Source organism: Barbus barbus (assembly GCF_936440315.1).
Source record: "Barbus barbus genome assembly, chromosome: 49".
Taxonomy (NCBI): Eukaryota; Metazoa; Chordata; class Actinopteri; order Cypriniformes; family Cyprinidae; genus Barbus; species Barbus barbus.
Window position 1 is genome coordinate 12,104,676 of NC_136727.1, and position 23,689 is coordinate 12,128,364.

Below are 23,689 nucleotides of genomic sequence, written 5' to 3' on the forward strand. Positions count from 1 at the left end.
TAAACTTATTTTATAATTTTAAGTGTTTTTTACTTATTTTAAAACGACATTTTTATGATGTAATTATTAGCTTTTCATTAAACTCACGATTACTTTTAGGTCAAAAGTAATCTAAAAGTAGTCCGATTACATTACCTAATGGATTCAGTTACTAACTTCAAATTGTGTCATGTAATTTGGAAGGATTTTTTCTAACCAGATCTGGCAACAGTTTTACAGCTATAATATAAGTTTCAGTGTCAGTTCTGTCAGCTGACCCGAAACTCTCCCACTGGCCCCACACCAGAGGCCCAACCTTATTATTGAGCCCTATAAACAATTATGACTGCGTGTAGGAGAAATAAGTTACCCTTATGACATTCTGCTCCGGTTATTTAACATTATTGCCTCTAATCAGTCGGTTGGTTGTGTTGTTGATTTCATTACGCTCCAAGACTAGATTGTTTTTCTCCTCTTACCTCTCGCATAGTAACATTTTCCAATTTATCAAGATGAGAAAACACTAGGACTCTGGATGAGTCAACTACACCATTTAATTTCTCATTTTCCAGAGGAAGACGCAACTACTGGGACCAGACAGGGGCCGACAACAAATTAATAAAAAATAAGGAAGTTGTAATCATACGCGTGGATAGATGCGCTGCATTTTCAGTGAAGATACCTTATAATTGTCTGTGCCTTGCTGGAGTTGTTTGAGCTCTGAGTCGAGTATAGTGAACTGTCGGGTGATGCTCTCTATCCGCGCGTGGAGGCCCCGGTACTCGCTGTACTCTGCGTTGAAGTCATTTTTGTAACTCTGACGTTGCTCTTGCGAGCTTATCACTGTGTACTTTCTGTTGAGGAACCCAAGCGAAAAAAAACACTTCACTGTCATAAAAGTTTAATGTTATTTTTTTTCAGTTATATAACACTTTTTCCTAACAATCCTGACACAAAATGTAAAAGCAACGTATAATGTACAAAGAGATGCTTACAATAAATAGTCTGCCGTCTCCGACGAAGACGCAGGGATACTGGAGCTGTTGCACGTTCCGTTCAGACCTGAAAATAAATAAGGTGAATTCAAGGACAGAGCTTTATCTTGCAGACTGAGGGACAAGGACAGTGTGCCATGACGTCAGTCCAGAATTATACTAGAGAGAGAAAAAAAACCCCTGCTAGAAACAAGCTGAAGAGGGGTTTTAAAACTACACATTTTTAAAATGGACTAATTGGTGGGTTTTTAACCAGTCAACCACACTGGCTGACTAGGTCAGTTGCTAAACTAATAATTGCCTGGTTGGTGAGCTGCCTAAATGACTTTTCATCTAGTGGTTCTCACAGACGAAGTGTGTCAACTGTTGGAGTACTAGTCAAATAGTTGGAGGGTTGTCTGAATGCCTATTCAATGATTCGACCTCACTAACACAATTGGTTGGCTGTTGGACTTATCAACTAACCGATGGACTGACCTTACTAGTGTCATCAAAAGTACAGACTTCGGTACTGGTCGGTACTGAAAATTTAAAAACGTCCATTTGAAATGTTCCCATGTCCTTCTGTGTGAGCGCTCATTGAAGAATGTGAAGTGATGAACATTGAAGCCAATCAGTCACATCTGTTGAGCGCGTGAACACTACGGCCAATCAGCGCAGTTTAAGAATCAGCTCAAAAGTGCCGAAATGTTAGCGAGAAATGGACTTTTAAAACTTCAGTACCGAAGTCAGCACTTTTGACAACACTAGACATTACTAACTGAACCACTATACAATAACTATTCAATTAACTGACCTCGCCAACCAACTAGTCTGTTGTTAGGGGCCGTTCACACAGAATTTGTCACAGAACGTCCAAAACACATTTTAAAAAAAGTGAAGCGCAGAATTCCTCCTCTGTCATGTTTCTGTCAAATGAAACAGTTGCCATGCCAACTTGCAACTGCAAACAAAAGCTTACAATGCTTGCCCCATAGATATATATACGTAGATGCCTCATATGGGCCGTGATACGAAAGCCATTTTTGGAACATCTGTGAACCTTCGAGCGTGTTGACTGTGTGCGTCTACAACAGCAAGTTATACACTTGTATATCTTTGAATATTCATTGATTATTAGGGTGAATGACGTCAAGTTGACCGTTCCAAGAGGGAGGATGCATCAACGTATATGCATACGCAGATACGTAATATCTATGGCTTACCCCGCCTATGGGGTCTTCTGATTGGTCCACTGTTTTGGAATTTACGTTGATGAGTGGTGCTGCATGTAAAAGTTTAAATCTTTGAACTGACACGGCATCTTAAACGCAGTGCAAAAGACTCAAGCACAGCAGTCATACACGTCCATCTAGTGCATTTACATAGAAAAACAATGCAAAAGTAGCACATTGGAATGGAAAAACGCATTTTGTGTGACCGGCCATTTAGAGTACTAATCAAACAGTTGATAAGTTGTCTGAACGACTATTCAACTAACTGACCTTACCAACAGACTAGTCTGGTTGTTGGACTACTAATTGGCTAGTTGGTGTCATGGGCTCTCTGAACAACTATTCAATTATTAGTGCGACAACCAATCTGGTCACGAGGATAAATCGGGGGAAGTCGTGGCCTAATGGTTAGAGAGTCGGACTCGTCATCCGAAGGTTGCGGGTTCGAGTCCCCGGCCGGCAGGGATTGTAGGTGGGGGGAGTGAATGTACAGCGCTCTCTCCACCCTCAATACCACGACTGAGGTGCCCTTGAGCAAGGCACCGAACCCCCAATTGCTCCCCGGGCGCCGCAGCATGACTGCCCACTGCTCCGGGTGTGTGTTCACGGTGTGTGTGTGTGCATTTGTTCACTACTCACTGCTGTGTGTGTGCACTTGGATGGGTTAAACACAGAGCACCAATTTCGAGTATGGGTCACCATACTTGACAATACGTCACGACTTTTTACTTTTTACTTTAAATCAATTATTTAGCGGGTTGTCTGAACAATTATTCAGCTAACTAACCAACTGCCAGTTTTTAGACTACGAACTGTCTAATTGGTGGGGTGGGCTGTCAGAACTTCTATACAAGTAATTATCCTCACTAACCACTAGGTTGGTTGTTGGACTATTCAACTAGTTGTCTGAACAATTACCAGCTAATGACTTCCCTAACCTAATGTGTCAGTTGTTGGACTAAATATCTGGTTGGAGGGCTGCTTGAATAACTATAAACCTCATTCAGCAACTAAATTGGTTATTTACTTAAAGGCCAGTTTTTTTCCTGCTGTTTACGTGTTTACTAAGCAACATACAGACACACACCACTTGAGATCAGAAACACAAAAAACACTTTTCCATCGCAAATCTAATCAAGACTAGATTCAAGTGGGACAAAAGTTTGTCCGTTCACTGCTGAGGTGCTTTCTGACCTCATATCCCTTGACATCATAAATGATTCAGAGAAAACGATCCGCACCTGGGCTCCTTTTGCTCGTCGTGATGTCACAGGGTTTCCTCTGATCCAAGACATGGTCTTCAACTCTCCTCTCCTTCTTCATGTCCCGCTCTCGGCCCCTATCTTTCTCCTTGGACTTGTCTTTGTCCTTGTGTTTTTTGGACTTCTTCTTAGACTTGCCATGCAGGGAGGGTTGAGCGCTCTGGGTCTGAGACCCGTCCAGGCTGCTGACGACCGGGGACGTGGAGCTCAGCCCTTCCTCTTGCGTTGTGGAGCGAGGGGCGAACGACGGGGGCTGACTCAGTCTCTCCGCCACTGCCGCCTCCTGACTTTCACAGTCTCGGCCGTTGGAATCGTTGCTGACGTCCGAAAGGGGGTCGAAGGGTCGGGGGATCTCCAACGGAGGATAGTGGGAGCTCGACGACGTCTCTGCTGGTTGAGAACTAGAAGAGTCTTTCCCATTGGACGAGCTCAGTTTGCCGTTGATGAGCCCTGTAGACTTGCTGGCTAGATGCGATATTCTGGGTTTCTTATTGGCCAGGGGATCGATGAACTCTGCAGGTCGTTTCTGTTGGATGCGAGCAATGATTGTTCGTAAAACTGGGACGGTTTAAACAGTCATATTAAATTCCAGAATTTTAGAGGCAGAGAAAGTGAAATTTAACAAAGAATCATTATATTTTGGTCAAAGATTATGTAAAACTTCAGAATAGCATGCACTAAAGAATCATGCACACTAAAATGATTTGATTTGTTAGTAAAACAATGCTTGTGTTAGTACACAAGAGAGGGCTTGGTCACATCCGCCAAAAAGAAAAGTCAGAGGTGGAGCATTTTGATGAAAGATTATGAAGAAATGTGGGAGCAGGAAAGGATTAACCCTTGAATATTTCCTCAATCTAAGCAGATCCATCATAACCGGCCTAAACGTCTAAAACGGGGCAAAAGACCCCTGACCTGACCTGAGAGGGCGAGCTGCTGGCTGGGTCTTTGTGCGGGCTGACCGGACTCTCCCCAGACACAGGGCCACTGCTCTGAGGCTTACACAGTTTTCTGCAGGGAACGAAAGACAGACAATCATCAGTTTTAAAAGAGCCAAGGAACTGCTTCATTGAGATCCAAAAAAACCTAACCAATCCAGAGAAGTGCTGCGCATTGTGCTGCAAATGTAGGACCATTAATTGGTTTGAAAGTGTAACAAATATAAAAGCATGCAACAGGTTTGACAGTTTACCCAAAAGTAAAAATTCTGTCATTAATTACTCACCCTCATGTTGTTCCAAACCCTATTCTAATGATGTCCTTACTACCTTTCTGGGCCTGGAACATGGTAGTTGCGTTGCTGTCTATGCAGGGTCAGAAAGCTCTCGTATTTCATCAAAAATATATTCATTTGTGTTTCGAAGATGAACAAAGGTCTTGTGAGTTTGGAACTATATGAAGGTGAGTAATTAATGACAGAATTTTCATTTTTGTGTGAACTATCCCTTTAACTTCAATAAGGAAATTCTAACGGACAATAGACAATATTTGACATTTGTTAGTCCCATCTGAACTTGCTAAGAACGTCTTTTTGAGAGTCTTATTTGATTACAAATATCGAGATGTTGGTTACACAAATATTGTCCATGACTTGTCAACAACATTTTTGACTAGTATTCATTAAAACCAAACCAGATGAAGCTGTTTAAATAACTTAAGTAAATTGCATTAATTGCCCTAAATAAAGGGAAACTAAATAAACTGGCCTTAATAAGATTGTAACTAAGTGGTGTGCGATATACCAGTTAAAACAATACACTCACACCAAAATGTGTAAAGCAAATACGTACAAATTTGTCAAGTGGTATAAATTGTGTTGTTTGTCACCGTTATGTGAAACACCAGCACATGGTAGAGAATAGGCACTCCAATCACTTTAGGCAATTTAGTTTTCCATAGAAATGTGCATATTTTAATGTCAGGTGCATTAAGTGCACTTAAAGGCAGAGTTCAGCTAAAAATAAATGATAATTTACTCACTTTCAAGTTGTTCCAAACCTGTTTTTATTCTTTCATCTGTTTAACACAAAAGACAATATTTTGAAGAATGTTGGTAATCAAATAGTTGCTGGTAGCCATTGACTTCTATAGTAAGGAAGAAAAAAAATAGAACCATCAACTCTTTAGTTACCAACATTCTTCAAAATGTTATCTTCTCTGACTTCAGCAGAAAAAGAAACTCATTCAGGTTTGGATCAACGAGGTGATGACAGATGATAGAACTTTCATTATAATGCTGCTTGAGGTTTGTGTGTCAACAGGGGGCAGTATGACACGGACCAATGCATCCCAATAGAAGTCACCTCCTCCGTTGAGGGTAAACGGACAGGGGACTATGCCTGAGAATAGGAGGCATGAGTTGCTACAGTCGCCATCGAACTGTGTGTGCCCATGCACGGCCGGACTTTGGACCCATGCCACCCACACACATGGATCAGCATGTGCTGGAATAAGGTTGCATCACTACCCTCCAGACTGCACACAGCCACGGCTCTTACGTGACAGCCTGGTATCCGCGACCAGATGGGAAAGTGGGTGGTTGCGAGAGGGAGGGGCGTGTGTGGACGTAAAAGGGCCCGTCAGCTGATAAGCATCGCCACCGGGATTCAAAGTGCAAGCGTGTGGAGTATGTTCCACCTGGGTGTTTGGTTCGTTTCTGGCAAATATTTCCATTTTGTTTTGAACGGATATCACAACACCATGTTCTCGCCAGTCTAGCTCACAGCACGGCCTCTCTAAATTTAGCTTCCAGGGGACAGTCTTCCACCACCAGAGTTCATGGGAACCCAGGCTTCTCCATGTAGAGCCAAAGAAGAGCTCAGAACAAGGTTGAATGCAGCTGTACAACTACTACAGTGGGCAAATAAAGGTTCTTGGAAGTACTGTGACCAACTGGTGCACAATATACCAGCATCAAATTGTATAAATGTTGTTATGCAAAACAGTGTATATTGGTGTATAACGTATATCTACCACTGGTGCAATTCAAGCTTGACGTACCACCTTCATTTGATAAAACAAATATTGAAATATGTGAAGAATTTGATTTAAATGCCCTATAATTTAATTAAAATATAATATAATTATATAATATAATTAAACATTTCACTGTAAGAGGCAAAAGAGTCCTTAAACTTTATTGCATAATGTTTATAAATAAATAAATTTGGAGTTGGAGCCAAAAAACATCACTTAAAATAAAATAATCTTTTAAATAAAATAAAGCAAAAAATAAAAAAATAATAAAAACATTAGGAGTGGGAGTCAAAATAAAATAAAATGTATAAAAATTCATAAATTAATACCAAGGGATAAAATAAATAATTTAAAATCACAAATAAATTTAAATAAAACAAAAATCACTTAAAAACACTCCACCTAGTTACATAAAAATACCATGGGAAAAGAAAACATCAGGAGTAGGAGTCAATTAAATAAATTAAAAAATAAGAAAAAAAAACAAAAAATTCACTTAAAGTGAAAACACCTAGTTACATAAATTTAAAGCAAAAAAAAAAAAGCACATGTATTAATACACCAGTGGTGGGAGTTAAAATAAAATGTGCAAATCAAAATCCCTGAAAATAAAATAATTTAAAAGAAAACAATTAAAATCACAATAATTATAAACACTATGGCCCGGTTTCACAGACAGGGTTTAGATTAAGCCAGGATTAGGCCATAGTTCAATTAGGACAATTAAGTCATTTTTATAAACGTGCTTAGGAAAAAAACATTACTGGGGTGCATCTTGAGACAAAACAAAGGCACTGATATATTTTAAGATCAGTCAGCGCAAGTTTCTTTCATTTGAAAGAGCTCAGATTTACATTTTAGTCTAGGACTAGTCTTAAGCCTTGTCTGTGAAACCGGGGGTATATTAAATAAATTACAAGGAAAAAAAAAAAAAGAGATGAAATTCACTTTAAATGTGAAGCTTACCGTACAAGAATTCTCTTCAGAATCTGCTGGTCCACCTCAGTATAACCAGACCAGTCTTTCTGAACTTCTTTAAACAAACAATCCTTCAATGTGAAGGTGTTGTCCTTACTATTCAGGTTAGCCACCTACACCCGGCCAGAAAAACACAGCAAAATAAAACAAGAGGCTTAAGTCTTTGGCTTTCTAAAGAGTACAAGCGTTGTCTTTCAAAACCAGTACAGAAAAACAAACAAGACTACAACGGCGTGCTGACAGCCTGTGCGTTATATCCTCCGGCTTTACGCAGGGCTAAGCTTGTTTGTCTATGTAATGACAAATGTGTCTAGGTTGAGCCATTATGTCCAAGTAGAGTTCAACAACATGACTTTGAACGGGTCAAACAAACTAAATGAGTCATAAACCAAAACCATAACTTTGAAAGAGGTTCCTGGTTGCTCTGGCTTTGCTTAGAATAGGATACATGTGCTATATTTACAGTATGCAGTATGTATATGATGTGTGCATCTGTATGTAACTGAATAAAGTTATCACACAGTGTTATTAGCACTGCTTCTGAACCTGTTGCAGGAGGCTGTCCAGCGTCTCCTTATCCTGAGGAGACAGGCCGTCCTTGGTGAGCCGCACCAGGAGTTCGGGTTTGCGATAGGGTTTTAGGGCCAGTAAATGCACCAGCCGTTCCCTCAGCGGCCGCGGCGGGCTCTTCTTCTGACTGCTGGAGATGATGACCGGCCGTGAAGTCCGTCGTGACGGTGCAACATCCGATACAGCCATTATTGGCTTCCGGATTTGTACACGCTTACCTGAACAGCCAAGAAAAAGGAGGAAAAAAAAAAAAAAAAAAAAAAAAAAGTCATAAAGGGCGTTTGATTAAATGTTAAACAAACAGACAAGTATTCATTGGACATTTGTAGTCACTTTTGTGGCCGAAATTTTCGCACATTGACAACATGAGGTCATATTTATTTTTCAATCACGTTTACAGGATCGATTTTCTGCATTTTCGCATCCGTAGCAAACATTTTGATAGGCAAGAATGACGAATATGAAAAAACGCATACGAAAATTTCATGTTTAATAAAATTAATTATAAATTTATAATTCATTTATTTGGGCTTGAGAAAAAAAAAAGGTTTTGGGCCACATTCAGTAGTTGTTTAACAGCTTTTTTTAAATATACAAATTATATTTATAAATTAGAAATAAAACCATTATATTTCTAAAATAAATTATAAATATAAAATTTTTTTTTACATTAAAATAACTTAATATTTAACAGATATATTCTCTTAAGTGGTATATAATTTAAATATTAAATTCATAAAATGTAAAATATACTACTCAGCTTTGAGAAAAAAAACAAAAAAAAAAAACTTATTTGGGCCACTTTTTTTTTTTTTTTTTTTTACATAGCACTGTAGATCAATGGGAATATATTCATCTGATTGATTTTGCTCATTAAATGTCTTTGGTGAACACTAGTGTTTGGTAATAATAGTTTTGTGTGAATTAGCAGACTTCTCCGTATAGTATTTTAGGCGTCTCATCAGTGAGCACCGGAACAGACTGCTTCATAAATTATGTAGCACGCTGCAGTTCCAGACATGTGGAGACGCACTGGCTCTAATCGCCCCCTTCCACCTGTCTATGCGCACTACGTGTAAACAGATTAGATTTTGACCAGCTGACGGCCAAAACGAGGTTCTTCCGTTCAAGGAACGTGGTGGCCTGAGATGCGTCAAACCTACCCACGTATCTCCCGCCGGGCTTGATGACGATGGCTCCACGGCTGCGGGTTTCCTCCTCGGCCTGAGCCATGCTTTGCCTGGCTTTCTGGTAGGAGTCGTCTGTGGCGCATACCGTGATTTTGTCCTGGATCCCTCCCAGGCAGTCCAGCTGTATGCTCCCTTCACTGGATAGAGACCAAGCCTGTCAGACACTCCGAATGCCACCGACTACACCACCTTTCTCACCCGTTTTCAAATGTGTCGCAATGGCTCATTTACAGCCCAGGTGGTCGGATGGGCGTCCTCTAAGAGTTCAACACCTGTAGAGAGGTTTCTTACAGCTCATCCACCTTGAAACCCTGCCAACCGCCTCAGAGCTGTTTGTTCTAAGCCTGGAAATACTGGGAGTCAAAACATCTGATCACAGTCAAGGCACATGTTGTTTTGCACAGGTATGGTGGGAAAACACTTTCTCTGCAATACAGGCAAGTTGGCAGGTTTTCTGAACTAGTTGGAAGGAAGTTCTGTAAAGTTTAGCTGGTTTAGGATCATGTCCACCAGTCACGTTTCTTGGAGCTAAATAACTACGTTATTGAAAAAAAAAAAAAAAAAAGAATCACAGAATAGGTGTAATAACCCTGTTTTCTGCAGACAATCTGAATTCTGACAGTAATTGTCTTGAAATGTTTTACTGAAGCTGGTGAATTTGTAGTGGCGGGACTAAAGAAAAATTCAGACAAAATTTGTGTTGTGAGAATATTAGTAAGGTTGACTAGAATAAAATTTGTAATTCATTAGTCCAACAAAAATGTGAAATTACTACACAACCAATATTTAGGGTGCGTAGATCAGTAAAAATAAATAAGTGCAAAATAAAAATCATTCGCACTCACTAATAAACTTGATGTTTTTGGAGAGAGATAGATATATATATTTGATCACCCTGTGATTTTGCAAGTTCTCTTACTTAGAAATCATGGAGGGGTCTACAATTTTCAGCATAGGTGCATTTCCAATGTGAGAGACAGAATCTAAAAATAAAAATCCGGAAATCACATTGTATGATTTTTTAACAATTTATTTGTGAATTACTGTCAAATAAGTATTTGATCACTTGCTTATCCGCCAGATTTCTGACCCTCAAAGACCTGTTATTTTGCTTTTAAATAGTCCAGCTACACTCTGCTCATGATTCTAAATTAGTGGCAACTGTTTGAGGTTGTTAGCTGTCATAAAGACGCCTGTGCACCCCACATAGCAACATGGGCAAAACCAAAAAGCTGTCAATAGACAAGAGACAAAATTGTAGACCTTCACAAAGCTGGAAACAGCTACGGGGCAATTGCCAAGCAGCTTGGTGAAAAAAGAACAACTGTTGGAGCGATTGTCAGAAAATGGAAGAGGCTAATGATGACTGTCAATGTCCCTCGGACTGGGGCCCCATGGAAGATCTCTCCTCGTGGGGTATCAATGATGCTAAGAATGGTGAAGAATCAGCCCAGAACTACACGGGAGGAGCTGGTCAATGCCGTGAAGAGAGCTGGGACCATCGTTTCCCAATCAGTAATACACTAAGACGTCATGGTTTAAAATCTTGCATCGCACGGAAGGTTCCCCTGCTTAAGTCAGCACATGTCCAGGCCCGTCTGAAGTTTGCCAGGGACCATCTGGATGATCCAGAGGAGTCATGGGAGAAAGTCCTGTGGTCAGATGAGACCAAAGTAGAACTTTTTGGTCTTAACTCCATTCGCCGTGTTTGGAGGAAGAAGAATGATGCGTATCATCCCAATAATACCATACCTACAGTGAAGCATGGGGCTGGAAGCATCATGCTCTGGGGGTGTTTTTCTGCACAGGGGACAGGACGACTGCACTGTATTAAGGAGAGGATGAACGGAGCCATGTATTGTGACATATTGGGCAAAAACCTCCTTCCCTCAGTCAGAGCATTAAAGATGGGTCATGGCTGGGTCTTCCAACATGACAATGACCCAAAGCACACAGCCAGGAAAACCAAGGAGTGGCTCCATAAGAAGCATATCAAGGTCCTGGAGTGGCCTAGCCAGTCTCCAGTCCTAAATCCAATAGAAAATCTTTGGCGGGAGCTGAAACTCCGTGTTGCTCAGCAACAGCCCCGAAACCTGACAGATCTAGAGAAGATCTGTATGGAGGAGTGGGCCAAAATCCCTCCTGCAGTGTGTGCAAACCTGGTGAAGAACTACAGGAACCGTTTGACCTCTGTAATTGTTAACAAAGGCTTCTGTACCAAATATTAAAAACTGTTGACTCAAGTGATCAAATACTTATTTGACACCGTAATTCACAAATAAATTGTTAAAAAAAAAAAAAATCATACAATGTGATTTCTGGATTTTTATTTTTAGATTCTGTCTCTCACAGTGGAAATGCACCTATGCAGAAAATTGTAGACCCCTCCATGATTTCTAAGTAAGAGAACTTGCAAAATCACACACACAATTCTGATGATCCAATTGTGTTTTTTGTATAATGAAAAAACAAATTAAGTTTATAAGTGAGTGCGGATCCTGATTTTTTCCATTTTAAGTAATTAATTATAGATACTTTTTTTATAAAACAAAAACAAAAAAAAATGTACATGCGCACCATATATAAAAACCATATTGACATTTATACCAATATACATTTGGTTTGTAAGGTCTACTAATGATTTGATCTAAAATTTGTTGTTTTTTTTACTTCACATTTCATATTTTAAATTCGATTTTGAATAAATTTTTTAAATAAATTATGGAAGCAGTAGAGATGAAACATTTTCAGAATTTACATGTATCCACTTAAATCTTATAAATGTACATTACCAATCAAAAGTTTTAAGTTAGTAATACTAATTAAAACAAACAAAAACTTATTTTTTAGGAAATTAATACTTATTCAGCAAGGATGCATTAAACTGACTGAAAGTGACAAAGACATTTATAATGTTACAAAATGTTTCAAATAAATGATCTTTTAAACGGTCTATTCAAAGAATCCTGAAAAAAATAATCATGGTTTCCACAAAACTATTATGCAGCACAACTGTTTTCAACATTAAGAAGAAAATAAAAGTAAAGAAAGGGGAAGAACAAGAAAAATCACTGGAGTAACTAATTATACATTTATCATCATCATCGGTCATCATCTTATATAAGAATTTAAAAATCCAATGAATTCTTTTAATAAAAATGAATAAAAACCAAACTCACTAGTCGACCTGATAAACCAAACTAAACTGACATCTCACAGAGAGATGGGTGATATACTGGTAGAGATTTTGGACTATAGTTGGCTAACTATCGGTTAGACGTGACGTTGCTGTGCTACGTGGACTGCTACGAGACTGTCAGAGACTGTTTCTGAGTGCTGTCAGAGGCACATATAGAGAGTTATTTTTGCTGCTTTATAGGCCTTGAACGGTTAATTACACACTTGTATGTGTGTCAAAATGCCCACCTTTGCGAGTATCCTCGTAAACACTGTAATTTAGGTCTTAAGTGAAAGCAAACAGCGGAGAAAGAAAACACTATGGATAGCTCTTAAAGTGACAGCAGTCTAATATTCCTGCTGTCTGTCATTCATGTTAATCAAACAACAAAAAAATAAATATTTTCTCACTGCTTTTGACTAAATCACTTTTTTAAACTTTAATAAGAAATATTAATTTAATTAATGCAGTGAAGAATGTAGTGTTTTTATACATTTGATTACTTTATACAACACATGTAGCATTTCTTATTTGTTCTACTGTAGTTTTTGTCCTGTTGCTTGCAATTAGCTTTTTATTCTTTTAAAAATCGCTGACTATTTACTTGTCTTCAGTAGTGCTAATTTCGTCAGGAATTTAAATTTTAGTCTTAGTCATGTTTTAGTTGACTAATAAGGCCCGGTTTCACAGACAGGGCTTAGACTAAACCAGGATTAGGCCATAGTTCAATTAGGACATTTAAGTCATTTTTAGAAACATGCTTGGAAAAAAACAACATTACTGGTGAGCTTTTTGAGACAAAAAGTCACAGATATATTTTAAGATCAGTCAGTGCAAGTTTCTTTCAGTTGAAACAGCTCAGATTTACATTTTAGTCTAGGACTAGGTTTAAGCGTTGTTTGTGAAACCGGGGGTAAAAGTCTCCACATTTCAGTCTAGTTTTAGTCACCTGCTACACACAGGTGAGTGGGCCTGTACAAGCCACCTGTAGTAACACACTCTCCTCTATGTGCACTATGGACACTTACACACACTGCTGCGTGTGCACAATCTCACAAAAGACTCAGCAATATATGTATGTTTACATGCTCATGCACTACAAATCATCCTGCACTGTTCCCCAACCAGCTGCTGACTCAAATGTCTCTTTGCACATGTACAGTATTTGTGAAGCATTCGTATAGTTTGTATTTTTTATCTTCTATTTTTTCGTTTGTATAGGGTAATATTTATGTGAAGCATTCGTATAGTTTGTATTTTTGATCCTTTATTCTTTTAGTTTGTATAGGGTAAATACTTATATATAGTACAGGGCTCCAGACAAAAAACAAAATCGAGTAAGGAGCCATTGGCTCCTATAAAAGAAAAACTTAGGCACCAAATTATTTTTTTAGGTGCCACAGAATAAAAGTGGTTTATTTTATTATTATCATTTTATTTTTCCCCCCTATTTTAACATTTCAATCATTTTGTCATGTGTTTATGTCTTATCTTTTCTAGGCTTTATCAGCATTTTAATCCATCTTGTAGATGATCAGGTCGACCGGGGGACTAAGGTTCACTTAAAGTGTGAATTAAATGTCTTTTACAACTTGAAATATACAGTCACAAAGAATTGTTCGTTACACAGAATCTGTACCAATATCATGGACCATAAGCATCACTTGGCAACTGAGTGCAGTGCATCCTATAAATGTTGTCACGTCTTTCACACATTCAGTCTGTTTTTCTTCATTAGTAAAATGCAATTTTATAGGAGGAGTTGAATCATGTACAACAGAATAAGTAAAAATATTAATATGCAACAGCGCATAAATATAGCAAAACGCTCCTCTTTATAGTTATTTTTCTAGCTGACTGATGAGTTTATGGACACTGAGTGGTTATTCTGAGGTAAATGTATTACAATGTATTATACATTTCCTCAGTTTGAAACACTGAATGAGCTTTTACATAAAACATTTCAGTAAGTTGTACTATAGGCTTTCTTATTGCCTACCTTTTGATCATGTTCATTTCATACTATAGTAGTAAATCGAAATATATAATGGGTTCACTTGCTGCTTTAACTGAGGTGCTAAAGAGATCGCGCCTGAGCATTAAGTGCGATACTCTCCGCTCGCGCGATCCGGACGCATACATGGACCGTGTGGACGCGGGGTACTGGTGTTTATATTACCCAAAGTGTGCGCTTGTCATCCGCATTAAAGAGCACCCAAACCGCATCATTTGAATTTCGTAGCATTTTAAAGCTGATACTTTTTTTATTAAAAAGACAGCACAAAGCTTTTTGCGATTACTGGATGGCAAGTGCGCTTCAAATAACAGGAAGTCCATGCATTAACAGAACACAGCATAGACTATAAGATCTCGGAGTATTAGCGGAGTATTTCTTCAGCAAGCGACGCGCAAACTGAATGAACCTGAAAGTAAGTCGCAGACGCTCAACACACAATCTTCTTCATTAAAAGTAGCGAGACTAGCCTATCTTTCCAGTGCTGATGCCGCGCGCTCTCTTGATATTGAAATTAGCTGATAATTAATAAAATTATCCATTGCTTTCATTGACGTGAACTCCGTTATATTTGCATATGAAGCGGGAATTGAAGAACGGATTTATATCCGTTTTGCGAAGACACATTTATGTGGCCAAGTGTAAATGGGGAAACGTTTTTAACAAATCATATAGATATCCGATCAGAGAAAATGCATGAAGTGACCAGGTGTAAACAGGCCCTTTCAGGTCTCTCTCACTGCGTTCAGCAGACTGTGTGCGGCAGAGACGAGGACTGTTTGAAACTCCTTTCAGTAAAACTTTGATGCGCATCGTCATCGTTCCATTTCGTTCCACTGCATGTCCCCACATGTAGCGGAATGACAATAAAGCTCAACTTGACTTGAACTTGACCTTTTAGCAATGCGATTATTATTAATTAACCGTACAGTATTCATTTTGGCAGCCATTTTTAATTTAGTCTTACTCAAATGTACATTTTAGTTATCATATTTAGACAACCTTGTCCTGTTTTTGTTAGGTCAAGTTTAAGTCAATGAAATGTATGAGCATTTTAGTCAGGTTTTAGTCAATGAAATCTTAGTCACATTTTCGTCATTCTGTATAATGGTTAAATTGATTAAATTATTTTTTGCTCAATTATAATCTTAATGATTGTTGTCATTTGAAAATACTTTTGCATTTCAGGAATTGCAATTTCAACAGTAAGCACAAATCAATAGAACGTGGACTCATACATGGTGTATTTTACCTCATCTAGTGTACTGATTTATTATAGGCTTTTTATTATATCAATTAATACCAAAGACTTATGCAATCTGTGTCTACATTATGAAAATGGCTAAAACAACACGTCTCTGTATGAATGGAGCAGACGCGCGGTTTTGTTTACTAACATTACATACACAGCGAGCGTGGAGCTCGTGGTGATTTCAACGTCTGCCGTCTCAATGAGGACAAATACATGAACAATATCTCCAAAACTGATCTGAGTCACTTCACGAGCATTTTACCATTTCATTTGAGTAAGACAAGCGTCATATAATATACACACAGAACTTTAAAGGTATTCACGGCAACCCGTCAAAAAAGTTTGGTTTAACTTAAAGAAATTGTGCCAGAAATAGGCTATATTACTATTTAGTAGAATGTACCTACTACTACTACTACTGTTGAAAAATAATAACACTTAATTTTTTTAAGAAATAACAAAATATTTTAAATTGTAATAGTAAATCCCCTTTATTTGCCAAAAATGTAAATGTTTAATTTTCATTAATTAAAATATAAATTAAATCAATGTTTTATGCCTTATGTTTGTATGCATTCAGATAATTAGACATACTAAAAACACAGAATTTGGTAATAAACAAGGTGAGGAAAATTTTTTTAATTTAATACGGCCCTAAACATGTCATTTTTGTTACACTTTTAATAAATTAAATGTTAAATTGTACAAGTTTCATGATTTTAATTAGACATGCTTTTTGATTAATAAAATTTAATTTGACCATTAAAAAGGAGTCCAGAAAAATTTAAAATGGAAAAAAACTGGAATTTAGAAAAAAATAAAACTGAATTTGGGAATAAAACAAAACTGATTTTATAGGGCCCTACACTTTCATTTAGATGCTAAACTCCAGCTTGTTTGTGTTTTCATATCATTGGCAGCGGCGCTTCTGCAATGAGGAGCAAGCAGAAGCGCCGTTTCACTCAATGAAATGGTAAAATGCTCGTGAAGTGACTCAGATCAGTTTTGGAGATATTGTTCATGTATTTGTCCTCATTGAGACGGCAGACGTTGAAATCACCACGAGCTCCACGCTCGCTGTGGTTGCCAGATTGCTTAAAATAAGCAAACCACCAGGCAGAAAATGCAACAATGCAACAGCGAAGCTCTGATTAGGACATTTATTATGTTGAATATTATCTGGCAACCGCACTCATGAAAGCTTGTGTAATAGAGGCATGTACAGCAGTCTGCAATAACATTGTCTTTTTTTGTGACGAAAATAAAAAGGTTTTTGGTAAAGTTTTTTTTAGTTAATATAGTTAACAATTACCGTTTATTGACCTTTTCATCGTCTCGTCTTACTCATAGGAAAAAAGCTAGTCAACGAACATTTTTCGTCAGTCTTTAACGAAATTAACACTAGTCTTCAGTGAGCTTTTTATTTTTTAATTTAGGCTAGTATTATTTTTTTGTGATATTGACACTGGTGATAAGAATGATGAATCTTCTTTGGTATCAAAATGTTTTATATCAAAGACCTTAAAGCAAAAATTTATATATAGTAAAATATAAATCGCTAATATGAAAAAATTACTCGTATCGTGATAAGATTTTGGTAATATCGCCCACCCCTAATCCCACAATATATTGAAGTTGTGTAATTAAGTGGCTGTTAAAGATATACAGGCCGGCAGCTATAAGATCCACCACCTTTATCATCACCGTACAACGACCTTCAGCTGACCCTTCGGTCTTCTTGCAGACATTAACAGCAAGCCTGCATTTGGATTTCTTGTTTCTTCCGCATTTGGTTGGACAATTGGCCAAATTTAATTTATTCTCTCTTTTCTGGTGTTCGTCCAGTAGTGGGAACCGAGAAAGGAACAGATGGCGCTCGTAATGATGCCATGGACGTAAATCACAAAGAGTTTTTAAACACAAACATCAGATCAACTGTTTTCATGGCAACATTTCCTTTGCAAATACCAACACTTGTACAGAAGACGTTACAGTAGCTTGAGATGGTTGTAAATCTGTCTAAATAAATCAAGTGGTTTAATTTTCCTTCTTACCTTGTAATATACTGCTGAATGCAGTCGAAGCTGCCCTGGGGATTGTCCTTCCCCACATTGGACAGGTAGAACGTAAACGTTCGCAGCTCATTTGGATTCTCTGACTGTGGTATTGAGATTTTCTGTTGACAGAGCAGAAGAACAGCCAATATAAGCATCGAGACAGACGAGAGGATCGCCTGTTAAAAGCAGCTGCTTAGTACAAAATGGTTTACACAGATTTACCTGTATTTTTAGTATATTAAAAAAAATAAAAAAAATAAAAAAAATAAATATAAATACAATCTAAATATGAATGAATAAAATATATAGATCAAAATAAATATCTAAATGAACAAATTAATGAATGCAAATACAAAACAATATGAACAAACTGAAATATAAAATTAAAAAATATTTAAAATAAATAAATATAAACAGCAATTTATTTATTGATTTATATATTTTAATGTACATTATTAAATGCATATTTTTAAAATAAAGAAAAAAATCTAAATATGAATAAACACTAAATACATAATCTAAAATAAATCTGTTAATAAATGTAAATCAAAATATAAATAAAATATATAGATCTTTGACTATATAAATAAAATCAAAATAAACTAAAATATACAATCAAATACTAAAACAAGTGAATAAATCTAAATATATATAAAAATAAAGTAAAATCAAAATTCTTACAAATATAAGTTAAATGAATAACAAAATGGATAAATAAAAACTAAAATAAATCAAACTTCTAAAATATATACATGTAAATGTAAAATATAAAATATGAATACACTAACACTAAATATACATAATCTAAAATAAATAAAAAATACAATGTATATTTTGTATGAATATATACACAGGCACATCTAAAAAAAATTTGAATATCATGAAAGTTCACTTTTTCTTGTAACATTTCAAAAAGTGAAACTTTACATGCAATGTAAAATAAAGTAAAACATTTCAAAAGTTTTTGTTTTAATTTTGATGATTAGAGCTTACAGCTCATGAATGTCAAAAATCAGTATCTCAAAATATTAGAATATTTACATTTGAGTTTCAATTAATGACCATCCCTACAGTATAAATTCAGGGTATCTCTTGTTCTTTGAAACCACAATAATGGGGAAGACTGCTGACTTGGCAATGATCCAGAAGACTAACATTGACACCCTCCACAAAGAGGGTAAGTCACAGAGGGTCATTACTGAAAGGTGTGGCTGTTCACAGAGTGCTGTATCAAAGCATATTAAATGCAAAGTTGACTGGAAGGAAGAATTTGGGTAGGAAAAGGTGCACAAGCAACAGAGATGACTGCAAGCTTGAGAATACTGTCAAGCAAAGCTGATTCAGACACTTGGGAGAGCTTCACAAGGAGTGGACTGAAGCTGGAGTCAGTGCATCAAGAGTCTCCACGCTCAGACGTCTTCAGGAAAAGGGCTACCAAGCCACTTCTGAACCAGAGACAACGTCAGAAGCGTCTTACCTGGGCTGTGGAGAAAAAGAACTGGACTGTTGCTCAGTGGTCCAAAGTAGTCTTTTCAGATGAAAGTAAATTTTGCATTTCATTTGTAAATCAAGGTCCCAGAGTCTGGAGGAAGAGTGGAGAGGCACAGAATCCATGTTGCTTGAAGCCCAGTATGAAGTTTCCACAGTCAGTGATGATTTGGGCTGCCATGTCATCTGCTGGTGTTGGTCCACTGTGTTTTCTGAAGTCCACAGTCAACGCAGCCATCTACCAGGAAATTTTAGAGCACTTCATGCTTCCTTCTGCTGACAAGCTTTATGTAGATGCTGATTTCATTTTCCAGCAGGACTTGGCACCTGCCCACACTGCCAAAGGTACCAAAAGCTGGTTCAGTGACCATGGTGTTACTGTGCTTGATTGGCCAGCAAACTCGCCTGACCTGAACCCCATATAGAATTGTCAAGAGGAAGATGAGAGACACCAGACCCAACAATGCAGATGACCTGAAGGCCGCTATCAAAGCAACATGGGCTTCCATTAAACCTGAGCAGTGCCACAGGCTGATGCCTCCATGCCACGCCGCATTGATGCAGTAATTCATGCAAAAGGAGGCCCAACGAAGTATTGAGTGCATAGAAATGAACACACTTTTCAGAAGCCTGACATTTGTTTAAAATATCCTTTTTTATTGATCTTATGTAATATTCTAATTTCTGACACTGAATTTTGGGTTTTCATTATCTGTAAGCCATAATTAAAGTTTCAAGAAATAAAGGCTTGAAATATTTCACTCTGTGTAATGAATCTATATAATATATAGGTTTCACTTTCTGAAATGAGTGACAAAAAATATTGAATGAATGAATGAATGAATGATGCATTTATATAGCGCATTTATTGTGTATTGCCGTACCCCCAAAGCGCTTTACAATCATGTGGGGGTCTCTCCTCAACCACCACCAGTGTGCAGCATCCACTTGGATGATGCGACGGCAGCCACAGTACAACGGCGCCAGTGCGCTCACCACACACCAGCTACAGGTGGAGAGGAGAGTGTGATAGAGCCAATCAAATGGATGGGGATTATTAGGAGGCCATAATTGATAAGGGCCAGTGGTGGGAATTTGGCCACGACACCGGGGTTACACCCCTACTCTTTATGAGAAGTGCCATGGGATTTTTAAATGACCACAGAGAGTCAGGACCTCGGTTTAACGTCCGAAAGACGGTGCTTTTTACAGTATAGTGTCCCCGTCACTATACCGGGGTGTTAGGACCCACACAGACCACAGGGTGAGCACCCCCTGCTGGCCTCACTAATACCTCTTCCAACAGCAACCTAGTTTTCACCGGAGGTCTCCCATCCAGGTACTGACCAGGCTCAACCCTGCTTAGCTTCAGTGGGCAACCTGTCTTGGGCTGCAGGGTGATATGGCTGTGGATTGACCTTTTTCATGATATTCAAATGTTTTGAGATGTACCTGCATGGTGAAAAAGCGATGAATATATAAATTATTAAATCTAAATACAAATCAAAACAAATCAACATATACATATTCAAAATATGAATAAATGACTAAAATGAATAAATTAAGTCATTCCAGTTAATATTAGACTATCTAAATTCAAATGTATATCAAATCTCCTGAAGGAACAGCTTTTCCAGCTGGTTTGAGATCATGGAAGATGGTGTCTCATCCATCTGAGTTTCACTTCAGTCAATTGAGTTTTTCTACAGTGACCAAACTGCAAATGGATCATCTTTTAAAGAGCTGCACTTGACCACTTAAGACAATTGCAGTTTGTGGCCCTCAGGGGCCTTCAGTAATCTCCTTAATGTGCAAGCACACAGACCAACGTCCGGCTCCCGCAGCCACCGCACAGGTGTTTCAGCAGCACAAATGAGAAGGCAGCAAACAAACGTGTCTCAGGCTTGAGACAAATTACAGCCATCAAACTGAGCGGCGGCGGCAGCAGCAGCTGTCACGCACACATTCAGAGCTGAAAGCACGGCCAATCATTTACAGCACTTTCCTGAGACTCGCAACTCTGTGAGCCTTGTTAAATAAATGAAAAAATTAAATATTCACTGCATCCCAAGCAGGAACGAGAGAGCTGTGAACTCGTACAGATGCGTGAGCTCCTGCACTGTAGACATTATGTGAGCAGCAGCACATCTCCTTAAACTCCTACACAGCTAATACATACCTTTAACTTCGGGAAAAAACTATTATGATGACAACGACTATGATGATAAACTTATTTAAAGTGCATTAATTACATGACAAAATTGTATATAATACTAATAATTTTATTTTTGTTTTAAAATTTACATATTCACTTTTGAAAGACTTGCACAAGTCGATTTTAATTTAAATATTTTTCAAGTATGACTATGGTTTTTTTATTATTTAAAATTGACAATTGTCAATTAATAGTGAAGTTCCCCCAATTTATGGGGAAGTCGTGGCCTAATAGTTAGAGAGTTGGACTCGTAATCCAAAGGTTGCGAGTTCAAGTCTTATGCTCTAAATACATAAAAATACGGCTGGTAATTTCAACCACCACAGCTGTCTGTGAGCTGGCATTAGAGCCAGAGGTGCAGACAGCGCGAGTGGCCCTGACTGAGGCGGCATGGTTAAGGGGCCCAGGTTAAGCGCTGGAGAATCCCCGCAGAGGCTGAGTGAACAGCAGCGGGACACACTGTGCCGTCTCTCTCACAAACGTCGCTGGCGCCCGCCGAGCTCCAGTTCTGTTTACCCAAGGTTCCCCACACGTGTGTAGCCTGCAGGTGGCCGACTATAAATAACAGGCCGTGTCCGAGGCTCCCTCAGCTCACGCAGCACTCTTCACACTAAACAAGCAGAGACGGTGGCTCTATTAGCTCTGCCACTTACAATCAGGATTTATATCAGCAGTTACGCCTTCTATTCTGTTGTGTGTTATTACACGCCTTGGCTGAAACGTTGCAGCTTTAGCCGTTAAAATTGCAATTCATAATGTCTTCATTCAGAAAGCATGAGACATTCAGTTTTGAAATATCTGCCGCTGAGAGAGGAAAAAAACCCACAGAAGAGAGGAAACGCTCTCGAAGGAAGAGCTTGCGTCACAAGCCAAAAAACATGACGCACTTCAAAGTGCGAAATCCAGTGTGATTAACAGTCAGCGCTAGTAACTTTTAGCGTGGAGTGGATTAGAAAGGCCAAAACTACTGCCTCAATCCACCGGGGAACAAACTGTGATTTAAGAAGAGACAAAAATCTTAAAAACGTAATTCCCAGGCTATTCTCGCCCATACAGATAAGCTGATCATTACATTTTGAATTAAATGTAACTAACTGATAAATGGTTAATGTTAAAATTTAAATAAATGTCATTTAATTTAATGTATATTTATTCATTACATTTATTAAATTGCAAATAATTTTGTCTAAAATTAGTCGTGACCATGAAAAATAGTGAATAAGTGACTTCAGGCATCAATGTACAGTATGAAAAATGGATATTCATTTGTTAAAGATTACATTTAACAGTGATTTTTCGTTTAAAGGTTTGTTGTGTTCACCAAGGTTGCATTTATTTCATACAAAATGTATTACATTTTATTTACTTTTAATTAAAGAGTTACATAGATTATTATAAATTAACCTTTTAATTAAATTCACCAAAACTTTCATAATAATCTTATTACTTTTTTAAAATTAAATTTACCTTACTGTTCGAAAACCTGAGGTCAGAAGCTAAAAAAAAAAAAAGTTTACAAGTATCATGCTCACCAAGGTTGCATTTATTTGATTAAAAATGCAGTAAAAACAGTAATAGTGAAATATTACTATAATTTACTTTTAAATTTACTAAACCTTTTTATTTTATTAATTAAAAATGTACACTTTTTTAAATTGGGGTCAGTATTTTTTTTATGTTTTTAAGCCTAATGCTCACCAAGGCTGCATTGATTTCATTAAAAATGTAAAAACAGTAATATTGTGAAATTGTGTAATACAAATTTTTATAAATTAAACTTGATTTTTTTTATTAAACTTATTTTATTACTTTATTAAATTTACGCCACTGCTCAAATTTGGGGTCAGTATTTTTTGTGTTTTTAAAAGTCTCTTAAGGCTCACAAAGGCTGCATTTATTTGATTAAAAATGCAGTAAAATCAGTAATATCGTTAATTATTGCAAATTAAAAAATAACTACTTTTTATTTTAATATTTTAAAAAGTGTAATTTATTTCCGTAATGCAAACCTGTATTTTCAGCATCCTTACCTCTGTCTTTCATGTCACATGATCCTTCAAAATTCATTCTAATATGCTGATTTACTGATAAAGTAACATTATCAATGATGAAAACAGTTGTGCTGCTTACTATCGTGAAAACATACTTTTTGGGGGGAACCTTGGATGAATACAAAGTTCAAAAGAACAGTTATTTTTCAAATTAAGGTTTCTTAAAAATAAAAAAACTCTGAAAACTGACTGTATGGTAATTTTTTCTCATAAAATAAAAAAAAAATCTGCTAAAAATGTACGACGTCATTTCCGAACCAGCTCATCTCT

General features: G+C 37.4%; 1 protein-coding gene across 1 annotated transcript in view; it reads right to left on the bottom strand.

The window, feature by feature from the left end:
* The window catches only part of LOC306867289 (RNA polymerase II elongation factor ELL-like), a 46,601-nt gene that overhangs the window by 3,073 nt on the left and 19,839 nt on the right, over window positions 1-23,689 (bottom strand). Inside the window, exons 3-10 of the mRNA XM_079412887.1 lie at window positions 17,663-17,784; window positions 9,138-9,301; window positions 7,951-8,192; window positions 7,393-7,517; window positions 4,371-4,461; window positions 3,430-3,976; window positions 975-1,041; window positions 662-833 (exon numbers count right to left, since the gene is read on the bottom strand). Coding sequence (XP_079269013.1) covers window positions 662-833; window positions 975-1,041; window positions 3,430-3,976; window positions 4,371-4,461; window positions 7,393-7,517; window positions 7,951-8,192; window positions 9,138-9,301; window positions 17,663-17,784 — 1,530 coding nt within the window. The remainder of the gene's footprint in view (window positions 1-661; window positions 834-974; window positions 1,042-3,429; window positions 3,977-4,370; window positions 4,462-7,392; window positions 7,518-7,950; window positions 8,193-9,137; window positions 9,302-17,662; window positions 17,785-23,689) is intronic.